We start from the raw sequence: 15,207 nt of genomic DNA on the forward strand, positions 1-15,207 counted from the left end.
AGTAGAAATACTTTTCCATAGGTTTTTCAACTGCCAAGTAGTGGTAAAGAATGATCAATAGTTCAAGTTCCTTGTGCTAAAATATTTAGGAACAGGTAAACAACTGTTTATCCTTTATATCCTGTATACTAAACACCAGTTTAAAAGAATCATCTTTTCTACTGCCATGCAACCACCCTGAACAAGCCCGATCTCATCTGATCTCAGAAGCTAAGCAGGGTTGGGCCTGGTTAGTACTTGGATGAGAGACCACCTAGGAAGACCAAGTGCTGTAGGCATAAAAAATAAAAAGTAAGGGATTGTAAAATGACAAGTTCCTTGCAATCTGTGAGGTCAAACAAGGGTTGCCTCGCCCCCCAAAAAAAAAAAAATCTTAAATCTTTACAGCAATAGTGTGGGATAGGTAGGCATTAACTTTAACCACTTGGAGTACCAGGAATAGTGAACATTTATCAAATGCTAAATGCCAGACTCTTCTGAATGCCTCAGATACATTAGCTCACTTAATCCGCATAATAATTCTGAAACTGATATCCCATTTTATGGTGGAGAGAACAGGTACAGATTAATGTTTCCAAGATCACATAAGTAGCATTTGGCAAAATCTGGAGAATTTGTGAATTATATCCCATGGGAAGTGACTTTCAAATGGTGTAGTAGGACAAGGCAAATGCCAGAGGGAATAGCATGTGCAAAAAAAAAAAGTACAATTGTGTGAATATTTAGTACCTAGCACGTACTTAGTATTTGGAATAAAAATGAATAAGGCGTTCTGTTTATACTTTCTAGACTTGAAAGTAGGGAGAAGATTATAGTGACATTAATAATTTCTGTATAATGTGAATTGCTGAATCAGAGATAACACCCAGAGTATTGAAGCAGGGAACATTTGGCCAGTCCTAGAGCATCAGGGCAGGCTCCCCTTGGAAGACAACTCAGAATAACCTTTTAAAGATTACGTGGGGCTTAGTGCTAGAGAGTGGAGGGGAAAATGGAATAGTTTAAGATAGAGGGATCTCCATGTGCCATATTGTAGAACAACCTGGTGTCTAGGTCAAGTGGAGGCCCAAAGCAGTGAGAGGTAAGTCCGAAGAGGTTGGGAGGATCCTCTTTTGAGGGCCTTATTTCTATGTGTCACAATTTGGGCTTTATGTGAAAGGTTGATGGGGGAACAATAAAAGGTTTAGGAAGGAAACTGATGCTCAGATTTGTTTTGGTCACTGCCTAGTAGTAGACGAGAAGCTGGGCCTGGTGGAGTGACAATGGGAAGATAGTCCAGGTTGCTGCTCTGCCTTGCTCTCCAGAGGGGAAATTAAGAAAAGGAAAAAAATCATAATTTTCAAAGTTTATTGTTTACTGAAAAGTAATTTTCCAAGATTTGCAAATATTAGAATTTATTACTGGGGAAATTAATATATATTTTTTCTTATAGTTCTTAATCAAACATATTGCCTATTAAATAAATAGGGGGCTAGACCAAGTGTCCCTTTTAGTTACACATTGCTCTGATTGTACCATTACATGTTTTCTTTCAAAATGGGTGTAAAAAAGTACTAGAGTAATGCAGAGTACAATACATTACCCATTTTACCTTTGTGAGAGGTAAAACAACAAAAACTGTCCTTAAAGCACTTAAAAAAATGGTCTTGTCTTTATGGTATGTAATATTCAAACTGGCAGGCAAATCCTGCCTAGATTTGTTTCCAAATAGAGAAAAACTGCCTCATTAACATGGGGCTGAACTAAGATTTTTTTTTTTCCTCCAGCATTATGGCTTATTTTGCGACATTGTACAAGTCGCTTAGGACCTTAGCAACATAGGGCATATTTCCTGAAATAGAGACCAATATATAGTAAAAAAGTTAGTCGATATTTATAGTTTATAAGGAAACTTGAACATGAGATAGATAGTCAAAGCAGATTTAGTAAATATCAAATAATTGAAATTTTATCTTTGTTAGAAAAAAAGGGGAAGGGGGAAATAAATGAATCAGTGAGCAACAAATCTGTGTGTAGTAGTCATTCCCTTTGGCTGGAATAAGGGCCAGCAGGTCAGCCTTGGACACCATATTATGAAGATTAGAGATTGAAGTACTTCCAGAAGGTACTTCCTAGGATTATTTTATCCTCCCCTTGGAGAAAATATCAAACTGGTTCGGTCTCTTTTTTTTCCCCTTTTGATTGAAAAGGTTTCCTGCTGTCATGAAATGAAGCAAGATAATATTGTTTTAAAAAATATAAGGAAAAATTTTAAAGTAATACAACTGGGATTATGTCCACAAAATACATGCTTTGAAATTTATAAATTTACTATAGATTGGCCATAAACTTGTTAGGTCTAAGCTAATTTATGGCGCAAGTGTAAAAAGGAGGTTGTAAAATTCAGGGTGTTTAAAACTCAGTCATTAAGCATTTAGAATTAGCTGGATAGAGGACTCGTGAATTTGTACATGCTTTACACTTAATTTTTACAGTTGACATGTGAAATATGGGTTTTGCTATTTTTGTTTTACAGATGAGTTGCTCAGGTGACTTTCCCAAGACTATACAGCCAGCAAGTTGCTGAGCCTGGAGTTTGAACCAGTTCTGTCTGTTTCTAAACCCAGAGACCTTACTACTGCGACTTTTTGATAAGTGGTTAATTATTTGAATGTATTTTGCACCTTGTGTTAAAAGAATAAACATTGCTGAAAGAAAAAATTTTACATTAGTATCAAGAAAATCTTAACCAAGTTTTACTCATCTTTCTCCTTGCCTACTTCCAAACTATTTCCGCTTAGTGCAACTGATTGCCTAGCGATTGAAAATTTTAATATGTGACATATAGCAAGATAAATATGGTACAATACCATTGGAAGTATCTTATCTATCTTCGCTTATTCCTTCTGTAATGCTCTTCCTTTCTTTATGTAGATCTGAATTTCTGACCTATATCGTTTCCTCTTCTCTGAACTTTTCTTAGTATTTCTCTACTGGCAACAAGTTCCTTCAGTTTTTATTTGAGAAACCTTCATTTCTCCTTTACTTTTGAATGATTACTTCACAGAATACAGAATTCTAGGTTGGGTTTTTTTCAACACTTTGAATATTTCACTTTGTGTGGTTTCTGAGATCTCTGATGTTATTTTTATCTTTGCTCTATAGATAAAGCATTTTTCCCCTCTGGCTTCTTTCAAGATTTTTTTCTTTATCTTGGATTTTTCTGCAGTTTGAATATATGATGAAGTGTAGATTTGGGGGGCATTTATCCTTGTTCTCTGAGCTTTATCTGTGGTTTGCTATCTAACATTAGTTTTGGGAAATTCTGTCTTTATTGCTTCAAATATTTGCTTTGTTCCTTTCCTCTCTTCTGGTATTCCCATTACACGTATGCTGTACCTTTGTAGTTGTCGCACAGTTCTTGGATATTCCCTCCCTCCCTCCTTCCTTTCCTTCCTTTCTTTCTTTCTCTCTGTCTCTGTCTCTGCCCCCCAGCACCCTGTTGCCTCCCTCCCTCCCTTCCTTCCATTTGCCTTTTTTACTCTTTGCTTTTTAGTTTTGGAAGTTTCTATTGTTATATCCCTAAGCTCACCTGTGTCCTGTCTACTAATAGGGACATCAAAGTCATTCTTCATTATTTCTGTTCTGGTGTTTTTGATTTCTAGCATTTCTTTTTGATTCCTTTAATTTCCATCTGTCTGCTTACATTACCCATCTGTTCTCAAATGTCTACTTTTTCCATCAACATGTTAATACTTATTATCTTAGCATATCGATCTTAATTATTTTAAATTCTCAGCCTGATAATTCCAGCGTGCCTGCTGTATCTGAGTCTGGTTCTTGTGCTTGCTCTTGTCTCTTTATAATGTGTTTTTGCATTTTAGTATCTATGTAATAATTGTTGAAAATAGGACATGGTAAAAAGAACTGTGGTAAGTAGGCGTTTAGTGATATGGTGCTGAGGTGTGAAGGGAGGAGAAGCTTCCCTGTGCCCCTGGGCTGTGACATTCTCAAGTGCCTCTCAGTTTCTTTCTTAGGTGAGGCAGGATTGCTGGAGGAGGATGTAGTTGGATATTTCCCTTCTCACACCTGGAAGACTTCTCTCAGGTCATTTGGGCCCTGAAAAAACTCCAGTAGGGTCAGGCTCTGGTGAAATAGTTTCCTTAGAGAGCTAGCCTTGTTAAGAATCGCAGAATGCTTTGGGTGTCTTTCAAAATGGCTTCTTAAGCAGAAGTGGACTTTTCCCTGTCTTCACTGTGAGAACCTGGGAGGACTCCTGGGGATGAAACTCACAAAAGTAGGGGGTGAGGCTAGAGCATGTTGCCTTGGAGTTTTTCTCAGGTTTGTCCACACTGAGCCTCCAGCAATTCACCAATAACAGTTTTCCTTCCCCAGTCCTGGTTTCCATGGTGGTTTCTGCTCCAGTAAGTTGTGATCCTTGGTATCTGCCTGTCTGTCTCTCTAGTTTTTGGGGCAGTGATTTGCCCGGTGACCTCAATTTTCTGATGGATCTAAGAAAAACTGTTGATTTACAAATCAGCTTTCTAGTTGTTAGGACTCTTGAGTGATGACTTCCAAGCTCCTTGTATCCCAGACCAGAAACCAAAAAGTTAAAACCATTAAATAGTAATCTGCTATTGATCCTTCTATTGCTCTTAACTTTGTAAATGAGAGTTAAGCATATGCAAGGATCAAGGATGTATTTTCAGACTGTATGTTACATAATTCGTATATTCCGTGTTCTCAGACAAGAATAAAATACAATATTTCTGTTTTTATGATTTTTAAGTTTTGTTTTCTCTCTACTTCACCCTACTCAAAAAAGAGGAACTTGAAGAAAAAAGATCAAATGAGCAAAAAGGGAGAGATCAAATGAGGATTGAGAAAATTTGTTAATTCTACTTATTGGTCTGGGGATACAGGAATGAGTAAAACAAAAGGCCCTGTCCTCATGGAACTTCCCTTCTAGTGGGGAGGTAAGGAATAAGACAATAAACAAAAATACAAAGTTAGTGATGAGGGCCATGAAGAAAAATAAAGCAGAATGAAGAGCTAGAGAAAGCTGGGTGCTAGTTTAGTCAGCGCAGTCAGGGAAATTCTCTTTGGGGTGGTTATGTTTGAGCAGAGAGAGACCTGACCAACATGAGGGAGCAGGCATGGGAATATGTGGGAAAAGCATGTTGAGGGCAGATGGTGTAAGTACAAGCCCCTGAGGAGGGAGTAGGCTTGGCCTGCTGCGTGGATAGAAGGTCAGCCAGTGTGGCAGGAACACAGTGAGGGAGACTTGAGGCACATCATGAAGGACAGAACTGGCAAACATTGTTCTGTAGAAAGTAGGGTTTTTTTTTTTGTTTTTTGTTTTTTGTTTTTTTGCAGAGGGGGAGTGGCTTTAAGGTCTCTGTCACAACTACTTAATCTCTGCCATTGTGGTGAGAAAGTAACCAGAGATGTTAGGTAGACAAATGGCATGACAGTGTTCCAGAAAACTTTTTTACAAAACAGGCAGTGGACCAAAGTTTGCATGTTGGCAGTAATTTGCTAACTGCTAATATAGGGCCTCCTAGGCCACTGGAAAGCAGTTGGGGTTTTATTCTAAATATGATCAGAATCATTGGAGGGTTATGAGCAGGTGAAGGAATGGATAGGACTTATTTGGAAAAGGTTATTGTTGCTTTTTGGGGAACAGAATATATTGTCCACATAAGAGTGGAAGCAGAGAAAGCAGTTGGGGGTTTTGTAGGAGTTGAAAGACATGGTGGCTTGTGGCTTGAACTGAGGTAGTAACAGTGGAGTTGGCAAAAAGAGGTATTAGATGTGTGTGCGTTTGTGTGTCTAGGGGCCAGATAAGATTGCCTGGCTATTTGAGCAACTGAATAAAAGGTAGAACGTCTTACTAGTTTGGGGAAGAGTTCACACGAATGACATTTGGTGGAGAAATCAAGTTGGGCTAAATTTGAGATGCCTATTAGACATCTAAGTGCCAGAAGTAAGTAGGCAGTAGGATGTATTCCAGTCTTCTTTCTTCAAGGGAGAGGAAAAGGTTTGAAAATTGTCTGGGAGAGTGAATGGAATAAGTAAATGTAATAAAATACTAGACAGCACTGAAATAACATGAAGTTTTTCATCATAAATTTAAAGTGATTGTGTATATTCTCCCCAGCCACGGGGAGCTGTGTGGGTGCATGTGTGGAGCTGGTGGAGGATTGGATTTAACTGGAACTCAGATTTTATTAGGTAGCAGAATGGAGGGAGAGCGTCCTGGGGAAAATATTTGGTCTCCAGAATCTAATTGGGGTAAGGAATGAAAAATCAGTAGGTCCTGGTAGGGTTGAAGAATTGTTAGACTTACTGTTACAAGAAGTGAAATGGAAAGGCAGGAGTTTGGTCAGAGTAGAATCATTGAAATTAAGATTTTGCTCATGATAAATTAATTGCTACTGCAAAGATCCAACATAGGACCACAAGAGTCAGTGATTGAGGTGAGAGGGAGGCTATGATCTTGGATGTAGGGGAGTCGAGTAACTGAGGGGCTATGGTGTGTCATTAATCCCTATGGGTATTTTGGAATCAGAATGATCGTAAGAGTAGTGGAGATCAAGACAGTAAGCTTGGACCAAGTGCAAACGATGAGGAGTGAGCCGGAAGGTAGTTGTAATTGCTAATTCTAAGCAGCTTTGTGACTTTAGGCCAAGTCAGTTAACCATCCAGGTATTTGCTTCCTTATGTTTGTAATGATGGGTTCATGATCCATTTTTATAAACCTGAAAACCTGGACTATAGTAAATAATGGAAGAAGCAGGAAACGGCTAGAAAGGGAAAGAATGGAAGTTTTCTTCCAGTGCAATGATCATCTGTGAGCATTGTTCACGTTGGGCATCCACTGATCCAGAACGTTCTTCAGTGACACAGTCACCAAATTGTCGCCAAAGTCAAGAGGCCAAATTATAAATACTTTTCAGTTATAACTGACTTTTGTGTCCCGTGTTATGTTTGTCTAAGTTTTTCAGTCTCTACCATAATGTTTTATATTTTAAGATCATCAATAAATCGTTATTGAATGAATATAAAAGATTTTCTAAAAATAACTTTTTAAGAAGCAATTTTTCACCCTTAATGCAAATACAACATGAAAGAAAGTAGAGGTTATAATTCTGCATATTTTGCTTAAAGTATGGGATATTTAATAATTGTTTTGTATGTGAATAATTCTAAAGGGTGTAAAGTCTTGCTGTTAATAATAAAAATGTTGCAGTATTGAACCACAGTGGTATGTATTGTCACTAAAGTCTATTTATAATAAGATATGATTAGAGTTATTTAAAACTCAGTTATTACAATTTGATCTTCACTCTTTTGAGAATTTCATAGTCTCAGGTACAGGTATTTCTTTTTTCCTTTAGCTCCTAAAGTGATTTGTAGGGAAGCATTCTCTAAATCGACGTGCTCACTTTTCATTATAAATGTCGAGCTACCCATATTCGTAGAAAAAAACTCAGTCTAAGACCAGGGCAAGGCATAGAGTATATCTATAGGTATAGTGAGTTTATAGAATATTTAGAAGGTAGCAGGAAAAAATCCTTTAACTACAAATAATCTTTCTCTTGACTCAGATCTGTCGCCCATAAGAAATGCTCAAAGAATGTTTGTTAAGTGAATGAAAGAGGATGTCATTATCAGGCCTTTGATGTTAGACTTTGTCTTTGTATTAAAATTTATAAATCTTAGAACCATTATGGGGCATTAGTGATAAAGAACAGAGATAATGTACTTGTGAAAACAGCACTGGAGTGCAACTGCTTTGGAAAGGCTAAAGTTTCTGACAAATTTGATTTGCCTACTTGATTTAAACAACAATAACTTTTATACACAGCCATAGTTTGTGCAAACTGCTTTGCTTTTGTGATCATAAATTTTCACTTCGTCTCATGAGAAATACCTGAACCAGGTTTTTACTAGGTGCTATACAGCTGACTGAGAAATGTTCCCTTGTCCACGATTAGGAGTAGAAATTTGTTTTCACCTAGGTATAGCCAGATAGAAGTAAAGAGAAAACTTAGGATAGTATTTGGAAAATTTGTAAAGAAACCTCTAAATTGTTCCCAGTCATATATGTGCAGAATATTGAATAGATTATATCAGTCCTAAATCAATTATCATTTCAGTGACAAAATCCAGCCAGACTGATCAGTCCTAGAGGAGCTTGTATACTTGTATAGCATGTCTGAAGGAAGCTTTCCTTTTTGGTGTATAGGATTATCTAATTTTTAAAGAGGAAATATGTATAGAATCTGAATTTAAGTTGTGTAGGCTTTTTTTTTTTTTTTTGGAGAAAACAGGTAGAAATTTCAGAAGAAACAATAGCGCTTCAATAGTTAATTTTTTATTTGATAGCTGGATAACATAAAAGGAAAAATGGTGACTTCATTTTTAGCAGCACCAGTTTGCATTTCTTTTTATTTGAGCCCCTTGGCAAAAGGAAAAAAAAAGTTAGAGTAATTCTTTGTCCATAAAGTACATTTTTCAAAAGTGTTAAATAATTTCATTGAAAAATTTCCAAATATGAAAGTAATATGTATTCAAAATAGAGAATTTAGAAAATACAAAAATAATTAAAACGATTATAATCCAATTGTGTTTTTAAAAATCACTAATATATTAAATATCAATGTATGAAGATATTTTCTTCTGTCTGCACAGAGATTTTTTTCCAGATTGGGTTAATAATGTAACATGTATGTGCTAAACATCTTTACATCATTGAACCCCTAGTGCTGATGTAATTAACATACCTTTGTGTGTGCCATACTTTAGTTAACTGATCATCTGTTGAGTATTTTAGTTTCCAGTGTCTCACCGGTGTAAACAATGCTTTCATAAACATCATTAAACGGAAAACTTTGAGTGTCTTTTGTTATTTGCATTCTCCAAATGGTATGTGGCAGTTTTTAAGTGCCCTTCCATCCCTGAATACTATCATTAAAATAAAAAAAAATCGATAAGTATAAAGTACAGTTCATTGTTTTCATTTACATTTATTTTATTATAATAAAGTCTGGGTATATTCTTATACATATTGTCAGTTATATTTCTTATTATTCATCTATGTAAGACTATTAATTTTTTTACATGTTGCAGATAGTGTCTAACTCTTGTTATTTTTATACAGATTTTAATCAAATCTCTCAATCTTTTTCATTAGGGACCTTTACTTTGTTAATGCGTAGACAGTCCTTTCCCACACAATATCAGAGTAAGTTATTTTCTTCAAGTTATTTTTTTGGTTTCATTTTTTAGAAAAATAATTACGTAAAATTTCAAGCATATTTAAGAGTCTAGAGAGGAACTTAATCAATCTGTAGCACCCATCACCCAGCTTTAACAAATATCAATACATGGCCAATCTTATTCCATCTATATCTGACCCCAGATTCTCTTGGTGTATTTTGAAGCCAATCTCAGATATCTGAGTATCATTTAATCTACTGACGCTTAGGGTTGTATCTCTAAAAGATAAGGTCTTCACTTTTTAAAACATAACAACAGTATCATTATCACAAAGATTTAACAGTAATCCTTAATATCACTTATTCAATATAATTTTCCTGATTGATTTATAATTGTTTTTAAAAGTTTGAAATTAGGAATCAAATAAGACTTGTACATTGCTTTTAATAGATACACATTGAAGTTTCTTTTAGTTTGTAGGCACACCCTCCATATTTTCCACTTCCTTCTTACCCTCATATTTTTGCTGGAAAAATGGCTTAAATTTTTTTTTTACTATAATGCAGCAGAAATTTTCTTTTATATATATTTTGAAGCTGGGCTCTACGTCTGCCCCCTGCTTTTAACAGTTAACCAGTACTATTTAAAATACAATCTTAAATTCTCCATTTACTTGAAGTGCTACTTTTATCATATATGAAGTGTTATACAAGAATTATTATATGATAAACATTTCAAATTAATGGAGCAATATATTTTTACTATGTAAAAATCCTTTGGTGTTTTGATTGTTATTGTAATAAATAAGTTAATTTTTAGAGAATTAATTTAGACAATATTGCGTTTTCCACCCAGGAATGTGTTGCATCTTATTTACTTAAGTGTTCTTTTGTTTCCCACAATAAAGTTTTTTTTTTTTTTTTTTTAATCCGATAGGCCCTGAATGTTTCTCAGAAAATTCACTTCTTGAATCTCAAAACTACAAATTTTCTAGTGGCCTATTTTTCAAATATTTTACTAACACTGTTGTGACACATGGTATGTAAAATGTATTTACACTTTATGGCAAATGAGGTTTACAATAAAATCATTCCCTAACATCCTGAGCCTCAGTTTCTCTCCTCATAGGCAAGCACTGTTAACAATTTCTTTGTATTCAGAGAACCTGTGTATGTATTCTGGTATCTACATAATATATACATCTTTCCCTTTTGTTATACAAACAGTGTATTTCTTTTTTGCTTATCAATAAGCTTTAGAGATGTTTCCATATTAACACATAGAGATTTATCTTTTTTTTTATTAATTTCTACAGAGCATTTCACTGTGAGGATGTACTATAGTTTATTTAACTCATTTCTTATTGATAGGCAATCAGGACCTTTCCTCTATTAAAATCATGCTGTGGGAAAAATTCTTGTATGTGTATCTTTGTGCATGTGTAGAAATATTTTTGAAAAAAAAATTTTAGAAATGGAATTACTGGGTCAAAATTGATACCTGTAGTGCTGCCACGTTACTTCCAACACAGCTGCACCAATCTGTAATTCCAGTAAGATATATGGGAATATCCACTTTTCTACATTTTCACCAATGCTGGATATTATTAGTCTTTTTTTGGGGGAAAGGGGCAAATATGAGAGTCATAGATTTTTACACCTTTATTTTTTCCAGCTTTAATGCGATGTAATTAACATAAAATTGTATACGATGAGTCGATTTGATACAGATTAGATTCCCCAGAACCGGAAGTTTGTACTCTTTGGCTAACATCTCCTCATGTCCCTCACTCCTCAGCCCTTGGTAACCAGCATTCTACTCTCTCTTTCTATGAGGTCAGCTTTTTTTAGATTCTCCATACGTGAGATCATACAGTATTTGCTTTTCTTTGACTTGTTTAGCATAATTCCCTCAAGGTCCATCCATGTTACAAATGGCAAGATTTCCTTTCTCATGGCTGAATATTCCATTGTGTGTGTGTGTGTGTATAGACTCATGTTTCACTTAACTGGGATATGTTCTGAGAAATGTGTCGTTAGGCGATTTTGTCATTGTGCTCATCTTGTAGAGTGCACTTACACAAACCTAGATGGTCTAGCCTACTACACATGTAGGCTATATGGTACAGCCTATTGCTGCTAGGCTACAAATTTATACAGCATGATACTGTATTGAATATTACAGGCAATTGTAACACAAAGGCAAGTATTTGTGTATATAAATATATCTAAAAATAGAAAAGGTACAGTAAAAATACAATATAAAGATATGAAATGGTGTACCTATATAGGGCACTTACCGTGAATGGAGCTTGCCAGACTGGAAGTTGCTCTGAGTGAGTCTGTGAGTGAGTGGTGTCTGAATGTGAAGGCCTAGGACATGACTGTACACTGCTGTAGACCTTAGAAACACTGTACACTTAAGCTACACTAAGTTTATAAAACAGAGATTAAATCATATATAAGAGAAAATGATGCAATAGAGACTCAGTAAACATGAGATACATGAGGCTGCTGTGACATAACATGGCATATTATTTTACAACAAACTTTGTTTTTATAGGTAGAAGGAGTACACTCTAATGATAAGAAGTATAGTACAATAAATACAAAACCAGTAACAATCATTGATTATCATTATCATCTATTATGTACTCTATATAATAGTAGGTGCTACACTTTTATATGACTGGTAGCACAGTAGGTGTGTTTACATCAACATCACAGGACCTCTGAGAACAGATAGATGTAGAGATCATGAGTTTGGTTTTGGATCATAAATAGTAAGTAGCAACGGTCTGTCTAAAAAGTAAATAATGTAATATGGATTTATTGTTGTGAAGGTGTAAATGAGCCTAAAGTTTAGTTTCTCATGATGGGAAGAAGGCTATGGAGAGGACAAGATTGAAGATACATAAATGAGGGGAAGTAACTGACAATACCATGTCCTGTAGAAAGCTGAAAAAGATGGATCTCCAGAGCACAAGTGGCTTAGATAGGAGGAGGGACATGGTACTTTTCTTTTAGGAGGAGAAAAGGAAGATTAATGAGTACAGATGTTGGTGAGTTTATACATTTACTTGGGGAAGTTGAGGAATAATTACAGTAGCTAATGTTGAATGCTTAGTATCCCATTTGCTGATCTAAGTGCTTTAGGTATTATAATTTATTTAATCCTCAAACAGCCCTATGTGATAGCTGCAATTATTATCCCCATTTGACAGATGAGGAAACTAAAAGAAGTTTTGACTGGTTGGAGGTGAAATCATATACTGAGACTGAAGATAGAGGTGAAGTGAGAATAGCTTCATCCTCCCGTCCAAATGACTTCAAATTAGAGAAAAAAATTTGACAAGGGCAATGAGCATTTTTGAAACTTATTAAAGTGTAAGTGCAAATTCTAGTTGTTGTAAAATACAATCTAAGTACAAATTAGGTGATTGTTATGCAAACTCAGCTCAAGATAATTCTTATAGCCTCTAAACCAATCACATTGCTGCTCCTAAATCCCTCTAACAACTTCCTGAGCTGCTATACTGGTGGAGAAAGTGGAAATTTGGAGAGAATGAGCATGAGTGCTAATCAAGAAAAACCGGTGTTCCTGGCCAGGAGGACTCGGGCCACTGCTACCCACCCCCAACCCCGCCTTTTTTTTTTTTAAATAAGGATAGCTGTCTATCCCTAAAAGTTTTGTAAAATTGTCCATTTTTATAAGGAAAGCCACTCTCTTCTCAGAAATCTATTCCTGGTTAATCAAAGCTCCGCCTTCTTGGCACTGAAGTTTGCGGTTTTTACGTACCTATGTTTTATTCTCCTTTCACAACTGTATTTCCTCTTACAGTGTTTCTTTTGATCTCCTGCCTCGGTGGTTATTTCTTTAGAAATACGGGAGGTCCCACTTCCCCCCAACTAAATAGGCCATATGTCAGTTAAGGAAGTAAACAGAGAAAGTGAGTTTTGGTAACAGCAATATGACTGTTTACACTACCAGAATAGCCTTAGCAGGAGTTGACGATGCCCTAGAGAGTGAGAGCAGTGGCGGTTTCTGTTGTGTGTGTTTGTGGGGAGATGGGGACTGTGGCATGCGATGGGATGGTGCGTCACTTGATGATTTAGACAAGAGACTTCATTTCTACCATTCATGGAGAAGATAGGGGCTAACTTAGCCTAGGTGCATTAGAGAATTAGAAATGAGATCCTTGAATCGAAACAGGACTTTGGGGTGGGGGTGGGAGGGTAGAGAGAAATCTCAAAAGATTAAATCTGCTCAAATGTGGCATGAATGGAAAGAATGAATGCAAATAGCCACGGAGAGCTGAGGTGGAAAAGGAAATGAAAATGAGTTAATATTTATGTTGAACCAACATGTGACTGTATGTTTGTGGAAACAGATTTTGATTTGCAGAGAAAAAATTTTTTGAAGACATTTTTATGTAGAGAGATTTTATAAATATTGCCATTGCAGTTGTGAATTAAAAAAAAGGTAATTGATGTTCGAGGCTTTAATGTGTTTACCTAGGAAACATAAAGTATCTCCCATTACCATTCCCATCCCCAGAAGGTTAGTCCAATGTTGTTCCTTAAAAGTCTGAGTGGTTTGACAACCTGCTTTTTATCTCTCGGCCCTAATGGGGCAAGTGTTGGTTTTTGTATTTCAGGCCCATTGATGGGGATAAAACTGAAATAAGAGGATGGAGTCAGGGTTGTTTGAAGGATGATTCAAGAAGAAACTCTCTTGACATTGGGAAGAGCGATGAAGACCTATGTCCATTGGACTGCAGCATCCCTGACTGCGTGTACGGGGGCAACTGCAGGAGGCCTGTGGAGACTGGATGTTGAGGGCCCTGGTTTTGACAGTGTTACTGAATATCTCTCAAGTTGAGCCCGAGGTAAGAGGAGAGGACAGCTGGGATTGCATCTCAAAGTACCCCTGAAGTGAGGGCGACCAGTGCTTGTCAGCATCTTCAGGTGTGGAAGGAACAAGAGTAATCACGACAACCACAACAGACTAAAACCCCTCCCCTCATTTTCCAAGTACTCTGTAATCTCCCAGAATTCTTGTATGATCTTGGATGGGGAAGACCTTCCCCCAATAACAGGAGGGAGAACCCCTTTTCTTCAAAACCATATTGCACTGAATTTTTTATTAACCCTACTAGGTGAGGGTAGGCTGGAGCCAAAACCTAATTAAACTGATTTATAAAAATAAAAAATGAGACATTAAGTCTTATTACTGAATATCATGAAGCAAATTCATTCCTACTTCCCTTTTTATAATTAAAACCTATGGGAGTCAAATGATAAACAGCTTTGCAAACAATGCTTTGCGAACCATTTTGATTTTGAAGTATTATTTTTCAATGATTAATTACTCTCTCTTCTTCTCTAATTAAGAAAAAAGTCCCATTCCCAAATATACAACTTATTCATTAATTTCCAGCCTTGTAGTGAAACCAGATTATTCTCATCATTTATTTTTTCCTCTATCTTTGAATAGAGAGGCTCTCTCTCATGTTCATTTGCCAGGTGATCTCTTCCTTCCTCAGAAGGAAGCCTGCCAGCAATGCATTTATGTATTTAGGTCTGTCTGTCTGTCTGTCTATCTATCTATCTATCTATCTATCTATCTATCTATCTATCTATCTACCTATCTATCTATTGTTTATCTATCTATCTATCTATCTATCTATCTATCTATATGTGTGTATCATCTATCTATCTATATCTATCTATTTGCACCTTTATAGCACTGACTTTTATAGCATTTACCATGTGCCATACAAAGCTAATGAGCTTATAAATAAAAGCTCATTAAAAATCTTGACAGATCATGTTATATGGGTTTTGTGAGGATTCTTGCTTCTCTACTCCTTTTGTCTTCCCTATGTGAATATTTAGTTGGTAGAGAGAAGCCATATTGGACTTATTTCTCTTCCTCCAGCACTCCCTGCCCTCTTCAGCTTCCATGTCTTTAAGCATGCTGTTCTTTGTGACTGGAGCACTC

The 15,207-nt window shown here is 36.1% G+C and overlaps 1 protein-coding gene and 1 pseudogene across 2 annotated transcripts in view; both read left to right on the forward strand.

Annotated features, from left to right (window-relative positions):
• The window catches only part of AEBP2 (AE binding protein 2), a 70,808-nt gene extending 56,604 nt beyond the window's left edge, over nucleotides 1-14,204 (forward strand). The window contains exon 10 of one of the 2 annotated variants that reach the window (XM_025047416.1): nucleotides 13,862-14,204. In XM_025047416.1, coding sequence (XP_024903184.1) covers nucleotides 13,862-14,042 — 181 coding nt within the window. In that variant the 3' untranslated portion in view covers nucleotides 14,043-14,204. Of the gene's footprint in view, nucleotides 1-2,515; nucleotides 2,706-13,861 lie in introns of those variants that run through there. The other variant, XM_015590010.2, reaches the window with a different exon arrangement.
• Nucleotides 157-278, forward strand: LOC112480341 (annotated as a pseudogene).
• Nucleotides 14,205-15,207: the final 1,003 nt, after the last annotated feature.

This window comes from Pteropus alecto, unplaced genomic scaffold (assembly GCF_000325575.1).
Source record: "Pteropus alecto unplaced genomic scaffold, ASM32557v1 scaffold103, whole genome shotgun sequence".
Lineage (NCBI taxonomy): Eukaryota > Metazoa > Chordata > Mammalia > Chiroptera > Pteropodidae > Pteropus > Pteropus alecto.